Raw genomic sequence first — 27,747 nt, forward strand, 5'->3', positions numbered from 1 at the left:
ATTTGATTTGTCCTACAGACGATGTCATGTTTCTAAATTCTATTTTAAGAGTCGAAGGATTCTGCGGTTTCAAGATTGGCTTTTGACTATTGGTACAAGAGCACGCAGATGCGCGTGCAAGCGCCAGCCAAAAGCATGGCCCATTGGCTCCATACTGGCCTTGCAGGATCTAAGAACTAACAAGGTGGCACCTACACGAAGCGCGAGATAGTTACAGCTCCAGAACTGAAATTGAGGAACGGAACATCCCTTTGGGACAAAAAAAACTAAACTTTGATTGACAAGCTTAAGTCGCAATCAGCAGAAGCGATTTTGACATGTATTTGGACCATTTCAACTAATGCATATCGTGGAGCGCCAAGCCATGAATTCCCACGCAATTGACATGTTCCATTTGCATGTAACAACCGTAAAGTATATTCATCATGCGCGAACACATCTTGATGAAAAATCAAAAAAGCCAGTCGTCATTCGCTCTTCTCCGATTCGGCCTATTCAATGATAAAATAAGCCGAACTAAGAATATCCCCAATTCCTTGGAAATAACTCCCTTGAGGTATATATTCTCATAGGCTATTGATTCTCGTGCGTTTGTCTGGTCGCTTCGTTTGAACTGAACTCTGCCCAAGATCCATTTGCGGTGCGGCCTTCGGTTCCGGCTGCCTTGGAATGAGTGCTATAGTGCATAAGTACTTCTCACCAACAGAGAGAAAAAAAATCTAGGACTCACTCTTTGCAATAGGTCGAGGTGCAGCCAAAGCGTGGATGCTCATAAGCGAGCAGAGAACCAATAATTGAGTGCTGAGCTTCATTCTCGACCGAGGTATATGATGATGATTCGACGAATATTACGTTGCTGCTTTAAGGCTTCGAGAGATCTCTTGACTGTTGTAACTACTTGCAGTACAGCAGTTTAATCAAATGATTGCATTTCACAATAGAATGGAGAAGATAATGTGAACGGGAAAGTGTCTAAATATATGGAACTCACTCCGCGTTGAGTTTTGAGATGTGACGTTGGGTTGCCTGAGCGCTTAGGTCTTCGAGCGAAACGCAAACCTTAGAACTGGTTCTATTCTAATGCGCTGGAGCGGCCTTAACATCATCCCGATGCAAAGGGCCAACTGGCGCGACGGGCCAGAATTAACTCCTAAGCTCTCATAAACACGTGTTCCCGAATACATTGACTTATTATATTCTACAGCCACCTTCTTTCCCAGGCTCTACTTTATAACAAGCTCAATCGCGTAGGTGACGTGCCTCCCTATCGATATGCTGGCGCCATCCGTTTCCGCTTTTGAAGCTAACCCCTGCATTATAACAATTGAAGACATCTATTTTATATGTACAGAAATATACTGAGAGCTATAGCTATGAGTATCTTCGTGTTAGACTTTGAAGGCGTTACGTCCATAGAACAATGTACTAGCATGGGTGCGAGGTAGGGAATGACGGGAAGTTTTAGAGTACTTCGACCCAGCCAGTGATGTTTAGCTAAGCATCAACTTAGCTTCGGTTTAACATTATTTGGCTAATACTCACGAATCCCTCTGCTTCGGCAGCTTCAACGGATGAGGTGCAGCGTTGGGGCTTTCGATGTCACGTGATAAGACTGGAATCCACCCCGTGACCATGGCGAACGGACAGGAAGCGCAACCCGCCGGGCGATTTGCTTGAGGAGCCTTGAGGAACGAAGATGACTGAGTAGGAAGGCATACAGGAAATGCAAACCGCCGGTTGCGGCTCGCCAAGAGATCCTTGAGGAGCGAAGTAAGCATTGGGAAGTAGCCTCGTTGCTTGTTCCATACATTTCGCTACTTACGTGACAGCAAAAATGGGCTTCATTCAGTCATGATTGGTCGACAGTCTGTAAGTCAGCTTGCAGCCGTGGATTGCGTGGCAATCATCGAGAGGGCACTGTTGAATAAGGCGTCCGCATGCCCAGCATCCATCCAGTATGTAAATCGTGGGTCTTGTAGTTCCCGTCAAGTCAAGGCGAATGCATTCATGACCTTGATCTGCTCGTAACACGTATGCTCTTCACAGATTCATTTTGCGAGCTTAGCCTCTCTACGTCACCGACATCGCCTCGGCTCGAGTCCGTCCAGAGCACATCAAAATACTCAAATGACTTGAGAGCTTCTGTGGTCCCCCAGGCCTCAGGAATATTACTATAGTCGCGACAAAATGGGACGACGTCTCGGAAAGGAAATTGAACGAACGGGCCAAGCGTGATTTACCTGAATGGGAACGTCATTGGACCTCACTCCTTTACCCGAAGGGAGGTTTGCCGGGCGCAAAACAATACCATCGCGGAATAAGAGGCCTTGACAGGGACAGTCCATTGACAGTAGATTGTGCGCTGGATATTGAAAATTGTAAGAGTGAGAGGAGGGCGGATGCAAACTGCTATGATCCATGCACGATATCATGATGTGCCGGCAATTGAATTGCAGGTAATGGCCGAGCTGCACGCGCAATTAGATGTAATGAAGACAATTGCGGGCCAGATCATAAGTAATGCTCATTCATTTACTGGTGAGTTCCAGCAAACTTGATGTCCTAATGAAGACATTGTCTAAAATCACGTAAGATACTGGAGAGCAAGCACGAGGGCCAGGCGGTACGGAGCGCCGCAGTCCAGATAGCTCAACTAAGCCATCAGCACAGAGCGAAAGCCATAGCAATGGACACGCCAGTTCAAATTCTTCGTCGAAGAACGCACAGGGTTCTAGCTGGAGTGCCGACGACATCGTCTCCTGGGCCATGAGGCTAACTCGACTTGCTGCTGAGATCTACTAGGTGACCCAGTCTCAGGGCGGTAGTTTCAGCCATACTTTTGGTCAAGGGTTTGGTGGAAACTCTGGAGATTCGTGGAATAGCAATTATTGTGAATTTGATGAAGGCGACTTCGGATATTATATGGATGATGGCCCTTTGCTTGATGAGTCCTTTACCAAAGAATCTCCAAGCGAAGCTTGGTGCATAATCCTGTAAGACTGTTCTTATGTGTAGCGGGATGTCCGGGTATTGTGGTGTCAGCTTGTGGAAGTAAGTGCACTGAAGCTTTTCGGGGGTTTTCTTTCTCTAGCGGCATGCTCAGCGCGATCTTCAGCAGGTTTGCAGTTTGTTGAAGATCAAACAACAGGATGCGAAGAATCAGTTCGTCCAGCGAGCGAAGCAAACGGTAACGGAAGCAAAAATCCACGCTGAAATCCAATTTCTCTACTGCTACGAGATTGTGCTCTTCCCGAGATCTTGGAGAGCGGGCAGGACATGCAGCCTCCACCCGGTGTAAATTTTGCCATGGCATCGGGGCGTGTGCATTTTTTTGATGATGCATGAGGATGAAGTAGTTGCAAAGATAGCAAGCATCTTTACTGGGGCAGACGACCCGAAGCGATAGAGTTGAGAGATTCAATATCATGCTGGATAGTTGGTAGAAACCAATCTTGAGAATATTCTCAAGTGAAAGAAGGTCACGTGTCCAAATCCGAATAAGAGCACTCTTCTATCTTTGGCTCAATCAATATCTACCGCGAGCATTCTAGCGAGACCTCCTGAGAAGAAGACATCAATAACGCCAACTCTGGGCGTCGAAGATACTAGAGCAGAGAATAGTTGCCTTCAGACAAGTCCTCAACAAGGAACTATGCTGCCAGAGAACTCTGCAGCACCAGGAACCATCGCCGCGTGTGCGCATGAATCTCTTCTCTCGCAGTCGTGCTCCGGTTCGTCGGCCTTCGGCAGGGCATCGACATCAACAGCAAGTTTAGTCAATCAACACACCAAGCTAGCTCAAGGGCATCTGGTGTCTGGGAGAACCAAAACCGATGCCCCCCCCCCCCCAAGTTTCTACTCTGCGGGTCCTCTAGAGCTCACCGTTGAGCACTTTGAAAAGCCAACTGAAGAAGAGCCTGGTGAACCTCGCAATAAGATCTCTTACGGCATAGAGTGGCTCGACAGCACTAGATCAATAAGGCAATTAGAAGCGATCACAATTGTTGATGTAGAGTCTCTAGAAGATGAAATTACATACGAAATAGAGCGAGCCTTCTTTATCGCTGGCTGGGGTTCGACAGTGAATGTTTCGACATTCTAAGTTGTCGGTGATCGGCTATAACAGGAAGGTGTTGCTACTTTAGATTGTTGGTCCGTAAAGAGGACTGAAACCGCCTAAAATAGGTCTATTGTAGGTTAGACTCAAATGAGAAAGCCGAGGGTCCGCAATGAATGCTGGTGAACTTAGCTATGGTTGGCTTTCCGAGTTGACATATATTCACTTAGGAAATAGATTTCAAGCCAGAAATTTTCTTGCAGCAAAGTTTGTTTTACAGGCCACTACCGGCTACATACTAATTCCTCAATAGATGTGTTACGACGTCGTTGCTCGGTTCCGCTGCGCGCCTACGCATGTGAGCCGCGGCGAAGATCCCCTCCGCTTCAAACATCACACCAGATGTCAAACAGTCGTGCAATCTGGTGGTGCTCTATGTCCTCCTGCGCAAAGAGAGCGTGAACATGTGCTCCAGGAGGACGACGATGACCAAAATTGTCCAGAGTGTCGAGGAGAAACACCACCAGAGACTCCATGATATCCACACAGCCATGGAGGTCTGATACCAGCTATATGAATGCAGGCATAATTGACGGCTTCAAGTGCTCTCTGTCTCTCCCCTGTTTGATATCTGAGACACTCTCAGTGTATCTGCCATGTCCTGCTCTTGCCTCCCTCCCCAGTAGTATGTTGCACAGTACTCCTTTGCCTTCTCGACGTAATGGTTTCTAGGAATAAAGTTCCTGAATGATAGATTAAGTTTCGAATTTTACTCACGCCTGTAAGCACATACCACTCGTTGTTGCGCCGACTTACGGAGTAAACGCTGTGTGGAAGCTCCAACACTTGCTCCTTGTTAAGGCGTCTGTTGACATTCAGGTCGCATATGAACCATCGTCGCACCGGCTTCTCCGTGTCAAAGTTAGGTGGTATATGCATAAAATCATAGCTTGGTGCTTGGATTTGGCTGTTGAAGTCGCGTTTCAAGATTTGCTTGCAGAACGCATTCCCAAGGACATTGTGTCGATTTTGAGGAGAGCCAGGCAGGTCAGTGACGCAAACTTGGAGAACCACACGATGCGAGTCTCTTGTGTCCATAGACGCAAGTTCAATCTAAACCAAGCAGGTATATCAGGCGTAAGATAATAGCTCACTAGAGTTACATTGAATGAGAAGCAAGATGGTAGGTAAAGCATCTAGCATCGTCTGGTGTCATTGGTTCCCGTGACGTCGCAATTATCCACTAACTTAAACTTAACTGATCGTCTTATTATCGGAATCCCCTGCAGGGCAACGACCCCACATTACTGTACTTACAGCTAGACCCAATTACATGTGCATAGACAATCTCAAGCACCAAATCTTATTGTCGATTTTCCAGATCTCCTTAGGAACTTGTCTTCGACTACCATACACCAATGCCAAATGGACTAGGATTCGCGAGCAGCTAAAAATAGATGGGCCCAAAACCTGGCCCATTGACAGGGTCAAGCGCAGTCCCACCTCAATCCTCAGCACCCGTCACATGCCTTCTCTCCCAATTCCTCATTATAACACCACTACCGTTGTAAGCTAATATGGATAAAGCCAGCTAGGTACTGGCATAAGACTTCCTAGGTTCGTAATAGAAACAACCTCTTACATGCTCAATGAGGTACCGATAACACCTATAACACTAGTATTAGTAGAAGCTTTCACATCCCTCTTAAACACATATAAACGACTCCCTAATAACAAAGTAAATAAAGAATATAAAGAAAAAGTGCAACAGAAGTTTATCGAGGCTGCCTAACGGTGCTTTGCAGAACATGCCATCCTACAGGGACAAAATGAATTCCTGGTACAGATTAACAATAAGGGTAAAAAGCGCCGATCTATAAAGTTGAGTATAGTGGGAAGGGCAAAGTTTATGCTCTAGGAAGATATAGCTAAGATAATAATAGAGCTTACTGCTAAAAAGACAGCAAAATAAAATAAGAAGGTTACGAGAGAAAAGAAGAAGGCGGAAATATAGGCTCGAAAAGGCGAGCAACAAGCTAAGAAGGCTGAGAAGGAGGCCGGGAAAAGCGCTGGCAAGAGTACGCGTGGGCGGAAGCGCAAGGCATGTCCAGCAGTAGCAGTAGAAGATGAGTCTGAGCCACGCGCCAAGTCGCCGCGGATCAGCGAGATACTGGATCCTATCGCACCTTGGATGGATCGGTTGAGCGAGGAACAAGGTATTGCACCAGTGGCGCGAATGATATAAGATCGCAGATTCGCTCGGTAGAAACTGGCGTCATGATGCTAGAGCAAGATAGTCGTTATTCCTGTTATTTTTCACTCTGGAATAATGATATGCGCACTGTCTTTATCTCAAAGAATCCTCATTCACACAGACGGTCTCATCAAAATGAACTGTCTTGCTCACCAGAGTAACTTTGTTAGACGGGCCATCATATTATGGCCCATGAACTCGTTTGATTTCAGCGCATTTAGAATGCATATGCATATAATCGCAGCTCCGCCGGTGTCCGTCATGAAGCCCAAGTGGGCAAAGGGGGAACTTCCCTCCTGAGTAGTGGGCGAAATAAGTTTGTACTTCCGTGTCCGCTTCGCTTCTCTTCCAACTCCTGCCATATGCGAGCTGAGGTTCAGCCATCGACTGGATTTCAATAGTAGTTTTAACAGCATCAAGATACCGTTTCTTTCGTATCCAATAGCGCAGATCCTGGAGAAGGAAATAGTCTGCTTCTGCTTCAAGTCTATTGTATAAGGGTAGTCGAAACTTGTCTCTCTAGTCCAGAACAGCCGAAATTTCAACGGACGTCGCATGAAATTTAAAATATGTTAGAATACTTCAGGGTCAGCGTCGATAAAATATAGACTATCCTCATGTCGGTCACTGCAGCTTTCCCATCTGGCCAAAAGACTGCAAAAAATGAAGAGATTTCAAGAGTAGCCTTTTGTGCGACCAGAGATGTCGAGGATAACGGTGTGAAGTGGCATGGTAAGTCGATTTTGGACTACCACAATGAAATCGGCGCTCTCAGAGACAGAACCACGCCACAAGCAGACGAATTATGGAGTTTTCGTGGCATGTACACTATTCGTAGCTTTAAAGAGCTCTAATTAGGTAGAATAGGCGGGGCTGATGGGTAGGTACCGACAAGCGTGGCAACAGTGCATGAATCGATTGGCACCAGCTTCCACAAGGCTGGTCTAACCCTTTCAGCCTAATAATAAGGCTCTGTAGTTGTCTGTCATCGCATACGGCCATCAAAGATAGGGAAAATTCCACGGTGCACCTTCAACAGATAGTTTCAAAAATTGGGTGAAACTTGAGCTGTCTATACACTGGGTCGGGGAGCAACGACATAAGTATAATATTCAATTCTAGAGGTGTACTAGAATAACAGGGTAGCTAAATTATACTATCTGATACGCTCATCGCTGTATAAGTATAAATGCGCCTGTATCACAGCTTACAAGACAAAGTAGCCAGGGATCTGGCCCGTTGCACCAGGCGGCCTGCTGCACCGGGATAGATGTTACACTTCGCCTAGATACGTAGATCACATTGAGCTGGCAGGGATCGTTTTGGCTTCCATCTAACGATTTTCTTCACGTCGGTAGATTTAGATCCACTACGCGTTATGCTAATTATATACAAAGAATCGAAGTTTTTACACGCGTTCGTCAGAGCATGCACATCATTGATCGGGCTTGTTATGCTGAATTGTAGATCTGCCCTATGCTGCTCAGGCCAGTTCCCGCCGCGTTGACCAAGTAGGTTCCGTCCGTGCTCGCCGCGGCCATGAAGTACGCATATCTCTCGACTTGGCTGTTGCTGTCGAGCCACGGCAGAACAGTGTTCAGGAAGGTGGCGACCTCGCTCTCGCTGCCGCTGGCGCCGAACTCCGTGATCCAGATCGGCCTGTTCCCGCACGCGGCGTACGCGTCCGCGACGTAGTTCTTGAAGTAGGCGATGTTGGTGGCCGAGTCGTACCAGTGGATGGGGCAGAAGTCGATCGTGCAGCCGTCGCAAGCGGCGATGAAGTTTTTGAGGTAGGTGAGACCCATGGGCGCGCCGCCGTTTGTGACGGCGGGAGCGCCGAGCTTGACTTTGCCGGCGAAGGGCTGCATGGAGGATTTCCAGAGACTGACGACGGCGCTAACGGCCATGTTAGCTTGGGAGCCCAGGTCGGGCTCGTTCGGGCCTAGAAGAGCGTCTGCGCCTGCGGCGATGGCCGCGTTCGCGTTGGCCATCCAAGACGCGACGCGGTCAGCGGCATTGTTCCAAAGCATTGGAATGTAGACTAGACCGCTGTTGAGATCTGGTCCGGCTGTCTGAGCCCAATCATACGCCCAGGTGATTTTCGATCCAGAGCCTCCGAAGAGCTTGGTGAGAGCAGCGTTGTTGTAGCAAAGACCTCGCTTGCCAGAGCTTGCGCCGATCAAGCCAGAGCTAGTGCTCGCAGAATAGGTGGAAGAGGGAGAAGGAGCGGAAGCCACGAGGTTGCTGCCCGTCGACGGTGTCACGAGTAGTGCGCCAACTACGGTGTCTTTCGCGATAGTGTAACCGACTGAGCTTTTCACGTAGCATGCTTTGGCCGACGGAACGTAGTCGACAAGAATACAGCCTTCGCGTCCAGTGCATTGATCGATGCAAGCTTCTAGCGTCTCCGCATGAAGACCGTTCGGTGCTGGCATATCGCCGAGATACCTGTCAATCCCGCATTCGATCGTCCAGGTGTTGCTTCCCGAGGTATATGTCGTGCCATTGGACGCAGGACAAGACAGATCGCGGCGCGTAAGTGGTGCCGTCGCGGCCTGGAAGGCCAAGATCGTTGCGAAAGCCCAGCACGTAAGGACAGACATTGTTGCAAACAAAGGCAGCTAAAGAGACTGAAGGAAGGTCTAAGAAACGAACGAATGTGGGCTTTTGTGATAAACGAATGTAAGGTAGACACACAGTGTCTTCCGCACGTTTCAAACGAGGGATAGGGCTTTGTAAGAGGTAGAACGAACGACAAACAATCAGCTCAGCGATGCTTGCATGTCCTTCGAATCGTTCACGGCGGGACTGCCATGGTTAAGTATCATCAGCCGCAGTCTCACATCGACGTCGCAGCCAATGCCCCCTTTACGAAATGGCACAGTAAAATAGAAACACTCTGGGAGCTTGTGGGGGTAATCGGTAGCTAGTGGCCACAAGGACATATTGCGTGGATCTGGATTCGCTCCAGAGCGAGTCCATCCCTCTTGTGGAGCATCTTGTGGAAAGGCCAACCTCTTCCGCTGACAGCTCTTGTGTTTCAGCCTCGCTTCCGCCTCTTGGCTGAGCTAGATTAGATTCTGGGCGCACTGGTAGTCAACGCCGTCGCTGGGCTAATGCCACACGATCATTCATTTCATCCTTCATCGCCAACAGCCTCATCAGATCCAAGCTCTTTTTTTTTATTCTTCCAAGTCTTTCCTACGATTGGATCTCGTGACAGATGTGCGATCATTTACTCAAGGACGAGATGAAGTCGAGGAAGGTGTTTCGCTCCCGCAATTTCTTTCGTCACCCTGTGGCGTTCTCTTGGCAGCCAGGAGAAGCCGCTTGGATCGCGTTTCATCTTGCCGAAAATAGACTGGCCGAGTGTTCCTTTAACCTCCCTGCCTCAGCTTCGACGTATGCTCACCAAGGAAAAAGTCATTTCACCCTCACGATGCTACCTCGCAAACTCATGGTGGACAAACCAACACAGTTCACAGCCGTCGAGACAAACAAGGGCCTTGGAAGAAGAAAGGAACAAAAAAAAGAAAGACCTGGCAACATCTTTCGTGGATGTCACGGTGTCATTGCTCTTGCTGTCGATATGAGCACACAACCTATACTGAATCCTTGATTGTTCCTCATCACTTGAAATTGACAGGTGTCTCTCCCTAAGCTAGAGAGTCTAAATATACTTATTCTCAGAGAAGCCCGAGAGGGTTCATTGATAGCCCCTCCGCTTCCAATGCCAGCTTGGTCGACGTTGGCGCTCTCGGATCTCCGTTTCAAGTGTAGCTAGATAATAGCTACGCTGGTCAAAATGAAGTTGCGCCCCGCAGTGTGAAAGGACGTGTCTGCACGAATCTGAACGCCCAGAACCTCACCTGCAAACTAAGATGACCTCTCCGAAGTCGAGACTGCCAAGCAGGTGTGCGGAGATGCTCTACCGCTGGATAGAACGTCCGTCATCCTCATCATTGGGTTGCTATTCCGGTGACTTGCGGCCCGTCTTTGTATTCTTGTTTTCGGTGGTGCGCAGCGGCTGCATGCGGTAGCGTGTTGGCCCTCTGAAACCACAGCATCTCGACGTGGCGTTCACTTTATTTCCTCTCGTCATATGCCCGCAGGGAAAGCGGAAACTTGCTGTAGAAATGGGATTTACGCCGGAAAATCTACCGTGTTAACCTGTGACTACGCTCTCGTGTAAGACACTACAGCAAAAAAAAAAGGCAGCCGGACGAGAGAGACTCAAGACTTGGATACCTATTCCAATCATGGAGAAAATACGCTCTGCGAGCGTACGGATGTGTGATGACTCCTCTGTCGAAACTGCTCAAGTCTTCTCGAATTCGTTCTCTTGGGGCATTTTGTAAATCACTTCAGTTTTCCGTGCGTTTGTGGTTGTTGCAAAGAACAAGAGAGCATCAACTGATATACAACCATGTTTCCAATTACATAGCATTCTCTTCCTGCCGGTAGGATATCGTACACTTCGTAATCATGTATTACGCGATTGCTCAAATTTCTTGTGCCAACATGAAAGATTCCCAAGCGCCTTTGCTTATGCAGAAGCTTCCCAGTATACATGCACCAGATGGCTCCTGCGCTGATCCCTCGCTAACGTGACGGAAACAAGATTCTTGCCTGGAATGTGTTCAAAGTGAGCACACAACGCCATTGATTAAGAAGTGTCTTGGTAAAGAAATAGATAAATTCAAGGAGGCCAATATCTTTAAGCCAGTGTCGACATGGCCAGAGCGACCAACTTCGGATTTGGAGCCCTACTGCGTGCTATCACGGGGGTTAGCGTATGTTGTTTTGTTCGACTGCAGATCTGAGAAAGCCAGATTGGCATCTCAAGTCAAGGATTCAACCCACCTTGTACGCGTAGTTCAGTGGGTCGACCTCACGAGAGCCAACCTACCCTTCCGATCCTTCTCCACGCGAATAACGCTCTTACTCCGTGCCCGATCGCGTCTCGGTCCATCCTCCCATCTGTCCACCCGTTCGATGAGTTCGTAATCGCCGTCACGAGACTCGCGCTCAAGTTTGAGCAGCCGGCGTTCCCGCTCGAGCTCGCGAATTTCGCGTTGGATATCGTGTTCATCTCTGTGTCTATTCTGCGGGGCAAGAACGGTAAGGGGCCCGCCGATGTGGTTGCTTTCGGCAACCGTTTCCCGCTCGACAATCTTTGTTTCCTCGGCGGGGTGGCGCGAATGGTGTGTATGGTGAGAATGATGCGAACGGGTGCTCTTTTCGGTTCTAGCTGGGGATGGTGCGCGGACGGACATTGGAGGAGGAGGCGCTGGTGGTGGAGGAACGTCCTCGATAATGGTGGTCTTCTTGATGACTGTCTCATCTTCGACCTTTTCCTCAGCCTTTTCGCTCTTTGCATCTTCCTTGAAGTCGTCACGATCTTCTGTATACTTGAAAACTGTTTTCTCTGCATCAATATTAGCTTTCCCGGCTTCGTTTCTTTGGATGAAGAGGGCGTTGGGTAGTACCTTCTCTGTATGCTTTCGACTTTTCGATGATGGTATCGATGTGCTCCTTCATGAGCGCTCGTTGCACAATGATGAAATCCCCTTCCTCCTCGAAGGGCAAGCCCATCTCGATGATCGCTTTCTTGTGCACCAGACGCTTCGGCATCCGAGTCTTGCCTTTTTTGCCGATCTTTGGCGGCTCAGGTACCGTGATTTCCTCGAAGCTGGATTCACTCGAGCTGGAAGATTGCACTGAGGCAGGCCTCCTGCTGCGGCTCCGTTTCTCTCGCTTGATCTTTATGTCGCGATACTCGTCGTAATCTCTTCCGCGTGCGGGCAGGTCTCGGTAGCTGACCTCTTCATAGTCATCGTAGTAGTGGCGAGGCGGAGAGCGGGGCCGACGAATGGGAAGTGGAATAGGAACATCACTTGGGAGCCTGTACTCGTCACCGTAGCGAGGAAGAGGCCGTCGGTCAAAGGTATCTAAACTGCTCTGTCGTCGGACAAACATGGGCCGTGCTGGCCGTCGCATCGGCGGAGGGTCGACATATTCTCGTGACCGGTATGGAGCAAGTGCGCGGTGGGCAGCTTCGGCAGGTACAGGCTCATCCAAGAAGGACATCCGCCTCCTGCCAGGTGCAAGTCTGTCCTCCTCGTAGTATCTGAAGTCCTCGTCGAAACGACCGCGAGGCCCGCGGCGGTCGATGCGGTCTTCGACAGCGACGTCGCGAACGACGCCTCGCGGGCCGTACCGATCACGCTCGTCGAAGCGGAAGTCATCCCGCTCGTATGCCCCACGATTTCTGATCCTCTCGAACTTCTCACGATCCCATCGCTGCGGGGCTTCGTCCTCGACAGTCACCGACGTGGACCGGAAGCGAGACATGGTGTCAAGGCCTGTGGCTGGCTTGGAGAAGAAAAATGAGAAGCAGAAGCGGGCAAGAACTGTAGAATATTCCCGTGGTCCAGGCCAAGGGTTTTAAGTTTCGGAATCGGCAATGATAAGGAGGGCCAGATCGCTGCGTAGGCACGCCGGGATGCAGAGAATGTATACGAAATCTTGATGGTGGACAACCGGCGGGTGTACGTCAGAGGCGTCGACGGCCAACAGGGGTCGGGGCAGCGCAAACTGGATCGTATGATTCAAAATCGTCACACCGCGACTCCTCAGGCGAAGAAAGCAGCGCGCTTCACGGTGCGGAAAAAAATCAATCTCAGATGAGGACAGCTTTCGACCGCTTGCGAGAACACGCTGCTTCTTATTGTCGTCCGTCAGGCTCGGCTTCCGGCCACACGAGCGCCCTTTGAGTTTCCAGAACCCAACTGTGTCTCTCTTGGGCATGAACAGCAGCCAGTGGACGTGCAGACGCCTGCGCCACGCTGCTTTCCGAGTAACGATCGGCGGGGGCCCTTGGGACGTACGAGCATCAGGACTCCGAGCATGCGTCGGGCGCTGTTCGATGTCGAGCTAACGATGCCGTGATGCTTTTCAAGCAGGGAAGCGCAGGCAGGCCTTTGCTTGCCTTCGCCCACCAGAGTTGTGGGCAGCAAGGCGTCGCGGCATGACGTTGATCAGTCGCCTTCTGCCCAAGCCGACCCCAAGGTCTCAATGTTTTGCTCGGACAATATAAGCGCGTCGTTGTCTCCTCACTATCCCCATCCGTCGTCCGGGTTCAGGCTTCAGGCACGGCGAATCGCGGCTCTGACTCCACGCACTATCGTATCGGCTCAGGTTGGAGGGATCGCCCACGTCTCTCTTGCACTGCATCTCGTCCGTACCCACTTCGAAGAATCGGAACAAGAGACACGGCGACTTTTCCGGCACGACCTGCATTCTTTTGATCAAGAGAATGCACGCTAATAGGATCTCTTCGAACCCTTTGACTTAGCTTGCTCGGTTTGACGCTGACATCGTGGCGATCTGCCAGCATGCCTTGAGCTTTTCGATCTGTATGCTCGGCTCTGTGCTAATTCAGCACGAGACCTAGCACGAATTCATCCCACGTTCCAAGCTTCGGACGGTTGCTACTATGAGATCGATCCACGTCGTATATCGTTTCTCCACGAGCATCCGTACGACGCATCTTTTCCGAATCCGAGCTCTGCTCGCTTCCTAGTCCAGTTTAGCGAATAGACTTGTCTCACTGCCTTGCATGCATCTATCCCTGGATCATGGACCTGCACGATAGCCTTACTCTGGGCAGAATACACAATCGTTCCTCGTTGGGAAGGCTTCAGCGTATTCTCACAGTAGTCGCCAGCCAAGGAATTAATGCCATACCTAGCGAACGTCGCCGCGCGTGGCGAGGGCTGGATTCCTCCTTTGAATCTTCTCCATGTCTTCCCCCGCGGATGTCTCTTGCTGTTCCTTGATGTAACTGTGTTCAAACTCAAGATTCGACGTAAAGCACTACCCCACATAGGTTAATTGTGCTCCGCATGGCTGAAAACATTGACCTTAGGAGTGCACATGCAACTCTAATGAGATGTAACAGTCTTTGTTTCTCTGCTCTTGCAGATGCTCCCATTCAACGCATGTCTGACGGTACTCGAACAATAGTAATGATCTCGATCACAATGAACAGATTCAATGTTTCGTTGCACACAGCTTGCGGTGTCTTAGGAAATAAGCCTCCACCAAATGCGGTGGACAAGAATGGTCAACAGGAATCCATAACCGGTAGAATGCGCCGCTGTACGTTTACTGAGGTCCTGCATGTGTGGCGACACGTCTCAATTGATATGGGTTATTCGAGATATGCGTTCTCGATGAACGTGCATTAGATGTGCAAGAGACTGTATTACCAAGGAACCCAATGAAGTCAAAGGCTACAGTCATAACAAAGGACTCGTATGGCACACGGAAAGAAACTTTGACCGACCGTCGCCTTTTTGTCTGCAACACGTGGTAACACCGCCCATTTGTTTCGATAGTGAATCCTTCCAAGCTTCTATTATCTACGGGAAAACTCCGAATGGAATCTGTGTCCCCCTGACGCCAGAGAGCTGCCACAAAATAGTGCGTCTGCTTGAAGTCAATTGGCCTAGCTGGAGATTCACATTTCGATTCAGAGTTTGGGAGACCCATTACTACACAACTCGGGAATTGACAATGGTCAAAATATGTCGATAAATGGCATTTTACGTGGGTTAGTTCGGAAGGATTCTGTGGCTATCAGTGAACAGCGTGGTAGCAGATACGCAGCCAGGGTTCGTTTAACTTAGAACCTAACCCCTCGGCCTCCTGCCTGCTACAAACATATAACGGTTCTTGTGCCCTTTCCCGTGCCGAATGAATTGTGCCTTAGTCGCTACGAAGTGGTCAGACAGGGCTGTGAATCATGGCCCTCACGAAACAGAGGCAAAGTTACGGGCATATCATTTCGGCTGCTCCATCTGCGCCCAACGCTCCCGTCTATATTTCTGTGCGTAGAATCGCTCCACAGCGACAGAGGCTGCACCTTGGCTTAGATGCTGTTTGCTCCTTCAGAGTGCGACACACCAATGACAAGGCTGTGAGCTGGACGCTTTGTCCGATTTTGGCCACCGCTCGCTCAGCCGCACCCGACATTCTCACACCTAGCCAAGAATATTTATCTCTTGGGCTGTACGCTAGATCTCGTATGTGCTTGAACACGTCGACTTTTCTTAGCCTGGAATTGGCAGAACGTCTGCGGAATTGTTCCTACAGGAAAACGTTCGTAAGGACCGTCCGTGAGTTCTAGAATAAGCCGGTGTCAGCCTTGCACACAGTAGATTGCTAAGAATCAATTGAAGACAAACCCACGCATGCTTACGAAAACGGGCGAACGGGCGAACGGGCGAACGGGCGTACGGGCGCAAGGCCATGTGAAGATGCGCGTAAGCTTGCAGGGCAGAGGATATGTCACACCAGAGGATGCAGGAGTGGTTCAATCAAACGAGCCGGATTCCGTCGAACACTTAAACCCGCGCAAAAATCGTAAATACGCGTCTGTTGGGTCCCGGTCGTTCACACGACCATGGTGTAAGCATAATCATGCTCTCTCTATGCCACGACACCAAGCTGCTAGCAAGCGGAGCTGCTCTTCTCGAACGAGGTACAGCCGCTTCAGCCGCATCAAGCCGCATATTACTAGCTTCTCAGCCCTGTGAACAACACATGGAAAAGTATTGCCCGTATAGCTGCTTGTCAACTGGACTTCAATTCAACTATCGTCTTATCTATCTTTCGTTTCCTTCCTCAAAATCTGAGAGGGGACGGTTGCCTTCGCGTCTCCATGACAGTGCAGCCCTACTACGAGCAAAGCGCACTCCAACATCGCCGATATGGTTAAGTCGTTGCTTAGGCGTCCTTCTTCTACACCACACTCTGCTTCTACGTCTAATTGTTCCTCACGTCACTCGCTGCGATATGACCTTTTGCGCGCTGTAGGTGGCGAAAGGAAGTGCATTGCGTTTCCGGAGCAGAGTTCGTACAGGACGTCAACTGTGGGTTGCAATCTAGAAATCAGTGTCAAGCCAGCCGCGATCGCTTTTCCTCGAAAGGTTCAGCACATTCAGGATCTCGTAACGACGTCCGCCAAACACGGGTTGAATGTCCAAGCTAGAAGTGGTGGCCACAGTTACGGTAACTACGGTAAGCAGTCACGTCCTAGGTCGTCGTTCCTGATGATACTGATGGAGTGCAGGCCTCGGAGGCATGGATGGCGCCATAGTGATAGACCTGAAATATTTCCAATACGTCTCTGTAGACCACAGTACCTGGATCGCCACCGTTGGTGCAGGTGCTCGTCTTGAAGACGTAACCAAGCAATTATACGCAAATGGCCAGCGCGCGATGGCCCACGGGACATGCCCCTCTGTCGGAATTGGCGGACATGCCACCATTGGTGGACTTGGCCCTACGTCCCGCCTTTGGGGAGCAACCCTTGACCACATTGAAGAGATGACTGTCGTTCTTGCAGATGGCAGATTGGTCGATGCGTCAGCCAAAAAGAACAAGGATTTATTTTTTGCGCTGCGAGGGGCAGCGTCCAGCCTTGGAATCGTAGTCGAGTTCAAATTTCGAACCAGGCCAGCTCCGCAAGAGGCTGTCCAGTTCTCATGCTCGCTGTCTGGAAGCTATTCGTCCATGTCCGGCTCGCTAAGGGATTGGCAGGCCATCGTGACGGACCCGTCGCTAAATTGGAAGATCTTCTCGCAGGTCATCATCACCACGCTGGGCATGAACATCACGGGCACATATTTCGGCAGCGAAGAAGACTTTAAGCTCGAGCCCTTCGCCCAGCGTTTCATTTACGCGAAGCCAAAGCGGCCGGCACCGAAACGGGCGAGGAGCAGTGGATCTCTGAGACGGATTTTCAAGCATAACGGCATGTTACAATCGACCAGGCGAGAACCCACAACCAGAATCAGCGTCCAAGTTTACAAGGACAACTGGTTGGGCCTGATCAGAGAGTGGGCAGGTGGGCGCTTTCTTTCCAAGCTCCTAGGCCGTCCGAGTCACTTTTATCACAAAAGCTTGACAATCCAAAAGAGCCAACAAATTGAGGCCGGGGCGATCGACAGACTCTTGACTTACCTCGATTCCGCAAAAAAGGGAACACCCATGTGGTTCATCATCTTCGATCTAGCGGGTGGAGCAGTAAATGAAGTACCGGTGGATGCAACAGCCTTCCAACACAGAGAGGCAACGATATACTGTCAGTCGTACGCAATCTCACTTGGCCGAGTTTCAGATTCGTCGAAAGAATTCATCCGCACTGTGAATGAGATAGTGGAGTCGGGGATTGGTAGCGGAAAGAACAACGGCATATATCCAGGCTATGTCGATCCGGAGCTGAAGTCTGCACAACGACAGTATTGGGGTGGGAACCTTGAGCGGTTAGAGGGAATTAAGATGAAGTATGATCCAGGAGACTTGTTTAAGAATCCGCAAAGCGTTACGCCAGCGTATGCGCAGTCATTATCATAAGCAAAGTCACGCAGAAAGTTGAATATCATTATCTTTAGCTTTCAGATCCAGCGAATGTCCTCATTTCTCAGATGGAGAGGAGACGGATTCGATCAACGGTTCTGGCGACGGGAATGAGAGCAGTGTCACGTCTCGCAGAGCAGCGTTCAGGGCAGCAACGAGTGTATGGTAAAGAGCCATGCTTCACTTCGCCATCAAAAATGGAAGAATATTTGGGGCGCGCAAAGGTAGAATGCATAAAAAGTCGAACGAGGCGTCACATCTGCGCATCGGCGTCAAGCGCAACACTATTCGGGAATCCTCGGCTCGTGACCAGCCGTTTTCGAGTTGGCGGGACTAAAACTTCGTCATACCCCAGGTACCTTCAGACCACCCTTTGTCTCTCGTTCGCGAGTCCAATTATTCGGACCGCGTAATTTTTTGTATAGAGTTCTGAGCAGTTCCATATAGCATTTTGTATTTGCACGTCCGAGCGTTCCAGCATGGCCTCAAGAGATGCCCTTCGCGTGCTTCGAGCCTTAAGCAGAAATCCCGCAAGACCAACGTACAGGAGGGCCTTATTGTGTCGCGGATGCTTGCGAGCCTTCCACGCGCAGTCGAGGACAAGAGCTGGGAATGTAAGAATACTGGTGGCCCACGCCAGTTGGGCGAGCCCTTGTGTTGGTACAGGCGCGAGAGGCCTAGCGACCGTGGTGGCAGATACAAAGTCCAGGAACAAAACGCATGGCCCTCTAGAAGAATACGACGAACGCGTACAATCTGGCCGACTCCGCAATGACGAGCATCAGCGACAAATTATAGAAGACCTCCAAGACTTACACGACCGACTAGCTCAATACACGCCACCCACCGTAGTTCAACCCACTATTGAATCACTACAGCCCCGGAAAAAGTCGCTCTTTGGTTCTCTGTTTGGAGGCAAAGGGAAGGAAAAGGAGACGACCAAGATACCTGAAAATTTACCCAAGGGCATCTACATGTATGGCGATGTTGGGTCTGGCAAGACCATGATGATGGACCTTTTTTTCGAGACCCTCCCGCCTAATATCAAATCGAAGACACGCATTCATTTCCACAATTTTATGCAAGAAGTCCATAAAGATCTGCATAAGATGAAAGTGAAGTACGGCAACGACTTCGACGCAATCCCATTCGTCGCGGCTGATATTGCAAGCCGAAGCAGCGTGTTGTGCTTTGATGAGTTTCAGTGCACAGACGTGGCGGATGCGATGATTCTCAGGAGACTATGCGAGTCGCTTATGAGCCACGGCGTTGTCATGGTTACGACGAGCAATCGGCACCCCGACGACCTGTACAAGAATGGCATTCAGAGAGAGTCTTTCATCCCGTGTATCAATCTGCTCAAGGAGAAACTCCGGGTCATCAACCTGGACTCTGAAACCGACTACCGCAAGATCCCGCGGCCACCTTCAGGCGTTTACCACCACCCTTTGGACAACTCTGCCAAGACGCACGCGGACAAGTGGTTCAAGTATCTGGGCGATTTTGAAAACGACCCTCCACATCCTGCTACGCACACGGTGTGGGGCCGAGAGATCGAGGTCCCGCTTGCAAGCGGCAAGGCTGCACGGTTCACATTCCAACAGCTCATTGGAAGGGCGACGGGCGCGGCGGACTATCTAGAATTAATGCGCAGCTACGACGCCTTTATCGTAACGGATGTTCCAGGCATGGACCACAAGAGCCGCGACTGGGCACGCAGATTCATCACCTTCATCGATGCTGTGTACGAATCGAGGGTATGTACTTTCAACCATACGCTGTTGGCTTTAGATCCTAAGCACTTTTAACAGGCCAAGCTCGTAATGACCTCCGCAGTGCCCCTGCAGAATCTCTTCCTTTCTAAGTCTGAGGTCGCAGAAGCAGTCTCGACCTCTCAGAGCAAGGGCGACATACCTTCCAATGACGAGCATCATGACGTGTCGGATGCGATGCGCAGTCTCATGGATGACTTGGGCATGAATATGACGATGCTGAAGAACTCTAGCATTTTCACAGGCGACGAAGAGCGGTTTGCATTTGCGCGCGCACTTAGCCGGCTGAGCGAGATGGGGAGCAAAGAGTGGGTAGAGAGGGGACTGGGCATGCAGAGCAAAGGTGGGAAGGCCGAGGCCGACAGTTGGAGTAAGGTGAGGAGCAAATGGCGGGAGGACAGCTTGTAGACTTGTGCGAGATATGCTAAAGATTTGACTGCGAGATACCCAAGCAGGCGCGTATATAGATGAGATTTTGGCGCCTGTTGCACTTCTTGACATCGTGATTGACAGCTTCGCAACAACTTTTGTGGTTAGACGATGACAACTGTAAACGTCTCCAATAAATTTGAAGTGCAAACAAAAATGTTACATGTTGGCATGCATCAAGAATCTGGCGCAGCATGTTCAATCATTCTCTCCGCTCGGCCTCCATAGTACACTCCAGCACCGACGAATTTAAAACTGCGCAGCGTCCTGTCGTGGGAGGAGGGAGAAGAGCTTGAAAATCTCGAACAAATATAGCACAAAGAATTCAACCTCCTTCTGGTTTCCCGCACGTGGTCAATGTGTTAAAGCCTCGGGATGACTAATGGAGGCTCGGTCCGTTATATGTTCCGGGGGCCGTCCCTTGCTTTGTGATTGCTACTGATTAATGCACAATCGAAGCTCGCTCAGCCATTGGTTCCATGGCTCCTTTACTTGAGCATTCATCTCTCCAGAAGATGCCCGGGCCGAGTTGCAGCCGGCGAGGTTATCATACGGACTTGGATCAGAATCCGGGGCCCCACAGAACGCTAAGGAGCTATATCTATTTCAACTCTTTCAGATTTGCATCACTCCTTTTCGTCTGGACGCAGATGAGTTTCCCGGAATCAATCAGCCATTCAAAATCGTTTCACCATGGGAGAAAAAAACATTGTCGTGATTGGGGCTTCCTACGCCGGTTTGTTACAGTCCCATTCCATTCTCAGGCATATAGTTCCCAAGCTGTCCAATAAATACCGCGTTATACTGATCAATTCCTCGCCGGACTTCTACTTCGTGATTGGCGCCCCTAGGGCAATAGTCGACGAGAAATCCGCTCCTGACAGCAGGATGTTTCTGCCTATAACGGACGGTTTCAAAGAGTATCCAAAGGAGTCGTTCCAATTTATCCACGGCTCTGTCTTTGATGTCGATCCCGTTGGCCGAATCGTTCGCTATGCTGGCCAAGGAGATTCTAAACAGCAGATCACGTATCACGCACTTGTATTCGCTTCGGGAAGCAAAGCACCTTGCCCGCTTTTAACGGCTCAGCCATCCACAGAGAACACGCGTGCAGCATTGTATTCCTTTCGAAGCTTTTTGCCCAATGCTCGATCAATTGTTATTGGAGGAGGCGGGCCTTGCGGAGTCGAATGCGCTGGAGAACTGGCGGAATTTTTCAGCGGCTCTCTCCAACCATCATCGTCTTCCACGTCAAATGCAAAAATCAAAATCACCGTCGTGACGAACAGCAACAAACTTCTGCCGGCTCTGAGCGAAGAGGCGGCGACCAGAGCGGAGTACTACCTTCGACGGCTGGGAGTGGACGTCTTGTACGGAAAGACAGTTCGCGAGACGACTCCACCGGACGCAGGTCAAACACTGGGAGCTTTGTTCGCAAAGGAAGGCGAGCCCAAGATCAAAGTGCACCTCAGCGATGGTCAGGTGCTGGAAGCTGACATTTACATACCTGCTTTCCAGGGCAAGCCAACCACTGCGTATGTCCCACCGGCGCTACTGACCGCATCGAAACACCTGAACACCAACCCGGAGACCCTTCGAGTCGACGACGCCGGACCTCGCGTCTACGCGGTTGGCGAATGCTCCTCCGCGTTCAAAGGTGGAATCCTGACCATGGTTCACATGACGCAGGTCGTGACCACGAATCTTCGACGTGATCTTCGTGCTGCCGAGCAAGGGACGGAGAAGCCCACTGCCGGCGTAGATCGTCCCTTTAAGCCCGATCTGCGTCCGACGCAGATTGTGCCCATTGGAAGTCGTCATGGCGTGGGGCAGTTCTTTGGATGGTGGTTACCAAGCTTCGTTATTTGGCTGATCAAGAGTAGGGACTTTTTCATTGGCTCTGCGAAGGGTAACTTCTTGCTTGGTGGCTACGTCAAAAAGGAAAGCGTGTGGAGAAAGGAGCAATAGTCAAACTGCTTTTCATTTCATCAGTGTGCTACCTTTAACTTGAGTGATACACATTAGATCTTGAGCTAACCTTATAGCGGCATGAGCCCTTCAAACAGAATATTCAAGCAGTTTTGGCAATGACGGATATGCTGTGCGGTACAAGCCTCGTGTTATAGTGTCAAAGATAAAAATGGCCGACATAATGTCGATGGCAGCGAGGGAATGAGGTCTCCTCAAAGACAGTTTCGCCATGGCTTTGACTTTCTTGAAACATACTCTTTGTTCGTCAACATACAGAAGTGCCCCTTCATGGTTGAGATGCTGTAGAAGTTTAGCGACAGTTGGCTACCGATATGTTCGCATCATCGTTATCCTTGTCGTCGTTACTTGTTTCATGTCCCACAACGCCGACCACAACCCTTTTTACGCCACCTTCCTCTCTTTTAATTTCCACAATGTCTATCTTATGTCCAGGCCTAGGTCTCACAGGTTCTGCTGGTACCACAGTCTCCACGCCTGCTGGCACTCTCTCTTCTTCACCCATTGGCAGAGCATCAATATCGATGTCCCAATTCAACAAGCTTTTTAGAATAACCTCCGAGCCAGCCTTGCTCATGACCTGATTCTTCTCCTTGCATGATTCGCTGCAACAACATTCCAGACAACCATCTTGGCAGTAGCATGAGCTAACGCGCTCAGCCGCCTGACGTAAAAGTAGATCGATGAATTCAAAGGCTTTTGTGCTGATGCCTGAGCCATGAGCGCCACCTTTAGCGTCGTAGAACGTAAGCCGAGCAGGTCGTTTCCGCGAAGTTTCCCGCTTCTGGAACTCTTTTAGTGCGTTTTTGCACTCAGTCCGGACATCCCCTGGCATAGAGATCACGAAATTTGGCATTAAGCTCAGAATCGCATGTTCAGCAGCATGTATAGCACCTGCAACATTCAGTCGTCGGCTCTGCAGGATCTCAATCGCAGCTTTTGGGACATCGAGCCACATGCCCTTGCTGAAGAGAATGATGGGTGGGTTATCGACTTGCACAGCATCGAGGATGCGGCGTTTCTTGTCGACCTTGAAAAAACCGAAGACGACCTGTTTGATCTTGATGGGTCCATAAAAAGCCTTCGACAGCGAGCCTGGAATTTGGCGGATAGCCTCCGTCTCTACGGGATCGATATCTGTGAAATCACGCTGTTGCGTTGTCCAGTCTACCTTGACGCGTTCCACCTTCGCCATCAGTCGTTCCTGTGAGAATTCCTTGATGAGATATGTGTTTCCCTGGTGCAGAAATATGCCACCATCGTAGATTGTGAAGAATGCTCTTGATGCTTCAAGTTCCTCAAGCACAACATTGCGCCCGTTCGTCGTATCGATGATTGCGAAGTGATCGTCTTCGGTGTCACGTATAGCGACGTAATTCGACGGTCGAGGCAAAAATCTCTCGTTGGTGTGATAGAAACCATCAGCATCTTTGCGCATTCGTTCCTCTGCAATGGTAGGCAGGAGTTCCCCAAAGTATTGGAGGTCATCCTCTGGACGAATTGGCATCTCGTGAGCAGCACATTGTATATGACCTTCTAAAACCATGATATTTTGCAGGTCGACCTGCAGCTCGCAATTAGGTTTCGTGAATATTTCATCCGGATTTTGCATGAAATACTGATCTGTCGGAAAGGAGTCGCCTACCAGCACCGATAGTGAGTCTTTGTTCCGTCGACCAGCTCTACCACTTTGCTGGCGCAAGTTTGCGATTGTGTATGGGAAGCCGACGGTCATCACGGCGTCCAGGGAACCGATGTCGATGCCGAGCTCGAGGGCATTTGTGGCGACGATGCCTACAAGCTTGCCTTCGAACATCTCCTTCTCGATTTTTCGCCTATCCTGTGGGGTGTAGCCACCTCGATAAGACATAACCCGAGTCATAACTTCTGGTCTCTCCAGACTGTTCAGTTCGTTTTTAACAGCGGTAAGCAGAATCTCGCACGTTTTACGAATGCGACAGAAAGCAATAACGCGTACGCCTCTTAGAATAAGCTGGCAAAAGAGCTTTGCAGCCTCAGCAAACGTATCTCCCCGCCCAGAGCTTGGATCCTTGGGATCTTTGTATGGCGTATTCCAGCAAAGAAATTCCTTTCGGCCTGATGGCGATCCGTCAAAGTCTACAAGTTTGACGTCTTCGATACCAAATATGGTTTTCATATGCTCCTCTGGATTGGCAACCGTTGCTGAGCAGGATATAAACTTAACGTGTCTGTTCCCAACGGCTGCGCATACTCTTCTCAGCCTGCGCATGATGAGCGCGACGTGAGCACCAAAGAGACCGTTGTAAACATGGAGCTCATCTACGACCACAAATTTGAGGTTCCGCAGGAAATTACGCCACGAATCTTCCTGTGGCAAAATTGTGATGTGCAGCATATCTGGGTTTGTAAAAATAATGCGCGCTTCCTCGCGGATTTTATTTCGTTCAAACATGGGCGTGTCTCCATCGAAGGTTTCGACTATAATTTGCTCCAGTCCGTGCATAAACCGCAAGAGATCTTTCATGCTCTTCTTTTGATCCTGCGCTAGCGCTTTAGTAGGGAATATGTACATTGCCCTGGTATTGTGATCTTTCTCTAGCTCGTGTAGCACGGGTATCTGGTATATCAACGATTTTCCAGAACTCGTTGATGTTGACACTATCACATTACTACCGTCGTACAGATGATTGATTGCTTGGGCTTGATGGGAGTAAAGTTGTGTGATTCCTCTGGTGTTGTAAAGTGCATCGACAAGGTTTTGGGATAATTGAAAGACAAGGTCACCATAAATTGGCGGTTGAGGATCAAACACTCTGTGGCCATCGGGTACGATTTGACCACTGTACCAGTCTAACGACTTGATCTCTGAGATGATTTGGGAGATTGAAGCTCTCTCTGCAGGAATACATGCTGGAAGAGGAGCACTTCTGTCAAGTTCCGCCGTGTTGATTGCCTTATTAGTCACTTTAGGGATATACTGTTGACTCTCTTGCAAAAGCTTCAGAACCGGGTCAATCTTCTCTTCGTCTGCCTGGTTTAGGAAAGCATTGACCGCAGACGTGAACTTCAGGTTCCGCTTCTCAATCAGATTCAGCATCTGCTTCTGGCTGAAGACAGGCATTTTCAGGCGTTCATTTCGCAGCTTCTGAGTTGCTTTCGTCGGCTCGCCCGTCTTTGCATGCTGCACCTGGCGCTTAAGGTCGCCGTCGACAAATTCAAAAAGAAGTACCTCCCTTCGCTCGCTTTCCGCGCCCTCACGCAGTTGCTCGGGCAGGATGAATTGGTTTCCCGTTCCACCTTTGAAGGTCTCGTCCGCTCCCATAAGATTAATCATGAGCATGGCTTCATCAACGTAGCTGAAATTGATTGATCTTGGTACCAACGCTACTACTTGTGCCACCTCCTCTACTTCCAATGTGCGCTTGATATGCCCTTCGACGGACGATCGGATGTTGTCGAGCGTAGTGGCGAAAGACTTGCGCGAGGAACAAAACGTGTAGACTATGTTCAATGCTCGGTGCAACTGAGATAACCTCGCAAAATGGTCCGGCCATGGTATAGACGTTTCCACTAAAGTAGAGGAATCGTGTCGCGCAAGTTCGGGTGGAGAAGTGGCATCGGTTGCGTTCTTAGGCTTTCGGCTCCTCTTCCCATCTTGTGCCGTTTTGCTTGACGCTGGCTTCGACAGATTCGACGGGAATTCTTCTGAGACGCGTTCCGGTTCTTTTACCGAATCAATACTAACTGGATTATGCTCACATCCTTCGGCGTGTTGTCGCTTCCTCTTCCTAGTGTGGACGACCTGGTTCGAAACGGTGGCCGCCTGCAGCTTCACCATGGCCGTTGAGGAAGAGAAACGGAAGATAATTATAGAATCGTCAAATCAAAATTCGTAGATACATGCCAACTGACTGTACTGTTTGAGTTCACATGCTGAGTGCGTTGAACTAATTAGGAGAATCGGTCCAAAAGGAACATTTCGCCACGGTCGAACGTGACCTGCTAGCGCGTGAGGTGGACGCGACGTCACATGCCTTATTAATTTTCTATGTGGATAGAAGACGGAGAGAAGACGGCCAATGCTTCGAGCAAATCACAGTCGTCAACAAAAGTTCTCATTTCAAGCTTACACAAGACAGTCAAAAGGTCGAAATGATAAGGATACAAAAGGAATCGTGCAAATGATAGTGTTCCTTTCCTACACGCCGACGTTTCAGCACTATGAGATCTTTTCATGAACTAGTCCGCAGCTTGTCAGTCTTATCCGTCCATTCTCTTTCATCTGATATCTTGATCTTCTTTCCTATAATTTGTGCCTAAAATCTTACATTTAAAAAGAAGCTCGGGGCCAGTATGGACGCTTAATCTGTGGCAACAAAGTCCCTCACCCCCTACTGAGAATGATTCATTGTATTACCCGGAGCCGATCAAAGTGTCTAGCTGGCCGGTGACGAAGATTCCGAAAACGAAGACAAGGTTCATACTGATAAGGACTTCGACTTTGTTGCTGTCCCACGCGATCTGCTGAAAGGTCAAGATTTTGCCCCACGGTTGATGAAAAATCATATCTTAGTGAAATTGACCTACCATGCCGGCGGCAACAGCGACTTCGACAATGAGCGAGAATCCCATGAAAATGGCTCTACCTCCTCTTTTACTTTCAATCTGAGCGAGAAGAATGATCATTGCAATGATGGCGAGGATCGCCACGATGATGGAAATGATCATGACAGCTTTCCTTGTGTTCGAGTACCTGCCCCGTTCATCACGAATCGCTTCATGACGTCTCGTCTCCGGATCTTTGGCCCCGGAATAACCAGTATTATTAGAAAGGATTCCAAGAGTTCTTGCTCTGCTTCCGCGATCGTGGTCTTCGGGCCTTTCTATGGTTTCTCGACGTACTTGATTGTCCTCCTGGTTTTTCAAGCTGTCATTCTTCTCTACAGTACTGGAACCATTTATGCCGGGGCTCCCTATAATGTTGATATAATCATTGTCACCGTTAGATGAAGCGTTATCTGGAGGAAGCCGTTTCGTTTGGTGCTGACCACATCTGACCTCTGCTTGCCGACTTGTTAGCTCCTTGTTGGTAAGGCTATTGTCTCTTTCTCTAAAGGAGGTACTTGTTGAATTGCTAGACTTCAAAAAATTGTGTGATAGATTTGAAAAGTGATGTTCAGTGGGGACATTGGACAAGTATGGCAGCCTTTCGAGCTCGTGTGAGCGGTTCCATTGGAAGACTGATTCTGCAGAATCATACAAAGATGAATCTGAGGACCTTCCACGTGTGCCCTTACCCCTCGTTGCTGCAGTGGACGAGAAAGAAGTCGTGATTGAATTCTTCGAGCCAAAGTGAGCAAGGCTGTGAGGCTGGGCTCGACAAGAACTGTCATCGTCCTCATCTTCGTTGATGTTTGGCGGTCTCTTGTCATCATAATAACTCGGAATGGGCTCTTCAAGCTCAAGTTGCCCGGCGTTCTGGTATTCAGGGCTTCTTGTGGAATCATCGAGGTTACTGGCCTCCTTTGAGCGGTCGATAATCTGCGGGCGTTGATGCGCTACTTGGGGAGGGTTGTCAGCCGCTGGCAAATGCCGAAAATGCAGCTCTGCATGATTGCCACACTCCATCTCCGAAAACCTTCCAGCATTCATGCAGTCAATCTTTACTTTAATTTTCGTGTAGAGAATATCGTCAGATAAAGGGACTTGAAGGTGGATGGGCTATAAGAGAACCGTCTTTGGTGCGGTTACTGTATCAACTCTGCAACACAAATAGCTTGCAACAGAGAAGCACTTGGGCACGGTTTTTAGGGTCAGGAAGGTCATAAAACGCCCAC

General features: G+C 49.6%; 9 protein-coding genes across 12 annotated transcripts; 4 read left to right on the forward strand and 5 right to left on the reverse strand.

Annotated features, from left to right (window-relative positions):
• Positions 1-3,862: 3,862 nt before the first annotated feature.
• PV09_03063 (uncharacterized protein) lies at positions 3,863-5,266 on the reverse strand. Its single transcript, XM_016356206.1, has 3 exons — positions 4,851-5,266; positions 4,040-4,800; positions 3,863-3,968 (listed from the first exon to the last, which is right to left on the reverse strand). Exons 1-2 carry the CDS (start codon positions 5,153-5,155, stop codon positions 4,656-4,658), a joined length of 450 nt encoding a protein of 149 aa, XP_016215729.1. The 5' UTR covers positions 5,156-5,266; the 3' UTR covers positions 3,863-3,968; positions 4,040-4,655.
• Positions 5,267-7,502: 2,236 nt separating this feature from the next.
• On the reverse strand, positions 7,503-9,116 carry PV09_03064 (uncharacterized protein). Its single transcript, XM_016356207.1, has one exon. It carries the CDS (start codon positions 8,912-8,914, stop codon positions 7,763-7,765), a length of 1,152 nt encoding a protein of 383 aa, XP_016215730.1. The 5' UTR covers positions 8,915-9,116; the 3' UTR covers positions 7,503-7,762.
• Positions 9,117-10,514: 1,398 nt separating this feature from the next.
• On the reverse strand, positions 10,515-12,989 carry PV09_03065. Of its 3 annotated transcripts, none has more exons than XM_016356210.1 (3): positions 11,801-12,989; positions 11,257-11,739; positions 10,515-11,087 (listed from the first exon to the last, which is right to left on the reverse strand). In XM_016356210.1, the coding sequence occupies exons 1-3, from the start codon at positions 12,663-12,665 to the stop codon at positions 11,029-11,031; spliced, it is 1,407 nt and encodes a 468-aa protein (XP_016215733.1). In that variant the 5' UTR covers positions 12,666-12,989; the 3' UTR covers positions 10,515-11,028. The 3 variants fall into 3 exon arrangements, with proteins under 3 accessions (XP_016215733.1, XP_016215732.1, XP_016215731.1); XM_016356209.1 differs by having other exon boundaries at positions 11,175-11,739; XM_016356208.1 differs by having other exon boundaries at positions 10,515-11,739.
• A 403-nt stretch (positions 12,990-13,392) lies between these two features.
• PV09_03066 (uncharacterized protein) lies at positions 13,393-14,808 on the forward strand. The gene has a single exon (XM_016356211.1). The coding sequence runs from the start codon at positions 14,219-14,221 to the stop codon at positions 14,561-14,563; it is 345 nt and encodes a 114-aa protein (XP_016215734.1). The 5' UTR covers positions 13,393-14,218; the 3' UTR covers positions 14,564-14,808.
• Positions 14,809-16,087: 1,279 nt separating this feature from the next.
• PV09_03067 (uncharacterized protein) lies at positions 16,088-17,735 on the forward strand (the record flags this gene model as incomplete). Its single annotated transcript, XM_016356212.1, has 2 exons — positions 16,088-16,397; positions 16,450-17,735. 2 exons carry the CDS (start codon positions 16,088-16,090, stop codon positions 17,733-17,735), a joined length of 1,596 nt encoding a protein of 531 aa, XP_016215735.1.
• Positions 17,736-18,097: 362 nt separating this feature from the next.
• Positions 18,098-20,147, forward strand: PV09_03068 (uncharacterized protein). The gene is made up of 2 exons (XM_016356213.1): positions 18,098-19,495; positions 19,550-20,147. The coding sequence occupies exons 1-2, from the start codon at positions 18,218-18,220 to the stop codon at positions 19,916-19,918; spliced, it is 1,647 nt and encodes a 548-aa protein (XP_016215736.1). The 5' UTR covers positions 18,098-18,217; the 3' UTR covers positions 19,919-20,147.
• A 373-nt stretch (positions 20,148-20,520) lies between these two features.
• Positions 20,521-22,073, forward strand: PV09_03069 (uncharacterized protein). Its single transcript, XM_016356214.1, has one exon. It carries the CDS (start codon positions 20,633-20,635, stop codon positions 21,905-21,907), a length of 1,275 nt encoding a protein of 424 aa, XP_016215737.1. The 5' UTR covers positions 20,521-20,632; the 3' UTR covers positions 21,908-22,073.
• PV09_03070 lies at positions 21,935-25,858 on the reverse strand. 2 transcript variants are annotated; one of them, XM_016356216.1, is made up of 2 exons: positions 23,574-25,858; positions 21,935-23,492 (listed from the first exon to the last, which is right to left on the reverse strand). In XM_016356216.1, the coding sequence occupies exons 1-2, from the start codon at positions 25,746-25,748 to the stop codon at positions 22,221-22,223; spliced, it is 3,447 nt and encodes a 1,148-aa protein (XP_016215739.1). In that variant the 5' UTR covers positions 25,749-25,858; the 3' UTR covers positions 21,935-22,220. The 2 variants fall into 2 exon arrangements, with proteins under 2 accessions (XP_016215739.1, XP_016215738.1); XM_016356215.1 differs by having other exon boundaries at positions 21,935-25,858.
• Positions 25,859-26,323: 465 nt separating this feature from the next.
• On the reverse strand, positions 26,324-27,538 carry PV09_03071 (uncharacterized protein; the record flags this gene model as incomplete). Its single annotated transcript, XM_016356217.1, has 2 exons — positions 26,324-26,431; positions 26,498-27,538. The coding sequence occupies 2 exons, from the start codon at positions 27,536-27,538 to the stop codon at positions 26,324-26,326; spliced, it is 1,149 nt and encodes a 382-aa protein (XP_016215740.1).
• Positions 27,539-27,747: the final 209 nt, after the last annotated feature.

Source organism: Verruconis gallopava (genome assembly GCF_000836295.1).
Source record: "Verruconis gallopava strain CBS 43764 unplaced genomic scaffold supercont1.8, whole genome shotgun sequence".
Taxonomy (NCBI): domain Eukaryota; kingdom Fungi; phylum Ascomycota; class Dothideomycetes; order Venturiales; family Sympoventuriaceae; genus Verruconis; species Verruconis gallopava.

Coding starts and splice junctions, on each gene's coding strand:
- PV09_03063 (XM_016356206.1), bottom strand. CDS start 5,155: ATGGACACAAGAGACTCGCATCGTGTGGTTCTCCAAGTTTGCGTCACT. Junction 4,801..4,850: donor AGTCGGCGCAACAACGAGTG/GTATGTGCTTAC, acceptor TCTATCATTCAG/GAACTTTATTCCTAGAAACC.
- PV09_03068 (XM_016356213.1), top strand. CDS start 18,218: ATGGCCTCAAGAGATGCCCTTCGCGTGCTTCGAGCCTTAAGCAGAAAT. Junction 19,496..19,549: donor ATGCTGTGTACGAATCGAGG/GTATGTACTTTC, acceptor CACTTTTAACAG/GCCAAGCTCGTAATGACCTC.
- PV09_03066 (XM_016356211.1), top strand. CDS start 14,219: ATGGCTGAAAACATTGACCTTAGGAGTGCACATGCAACTCTAATGAGA.
- PV09_03070 (XM_016356215.1), bottom strand. CDS start 25,748: ATGGTGAAGCTGCAGGCGGCCACCGTTTCGAACCAGGTCGTCCACACT.
- PV09_03064 (XM_016356207.1), bottom strand. CDS start 8,914: ATGTCTGTCCTTACGTGCTGGGCTTTCGCAACGATCTTGGCCTTCCAG.
- PV09_03065 (XM_016356209.1), bottom strand. CDS start 12,665: ATGTCTCGCTTCCGGTCCACGTCGGTGACTGTCGAGGACGAAGCCCCG. Junction 11,740..11,800: donor GTCGAAAGCATACAGAGAAG/GTACTACCCAAC, acceptor ATATTGATGCAG/AGAAAACAGTTTTCAAGTAT.
- PV09_03069 (XM_016356214.1), top strand. CDS start 20,633: ATGGGAGAAAAAAACATTGTCGTGATTGGGGCTTCCTACGCCGGTTTG.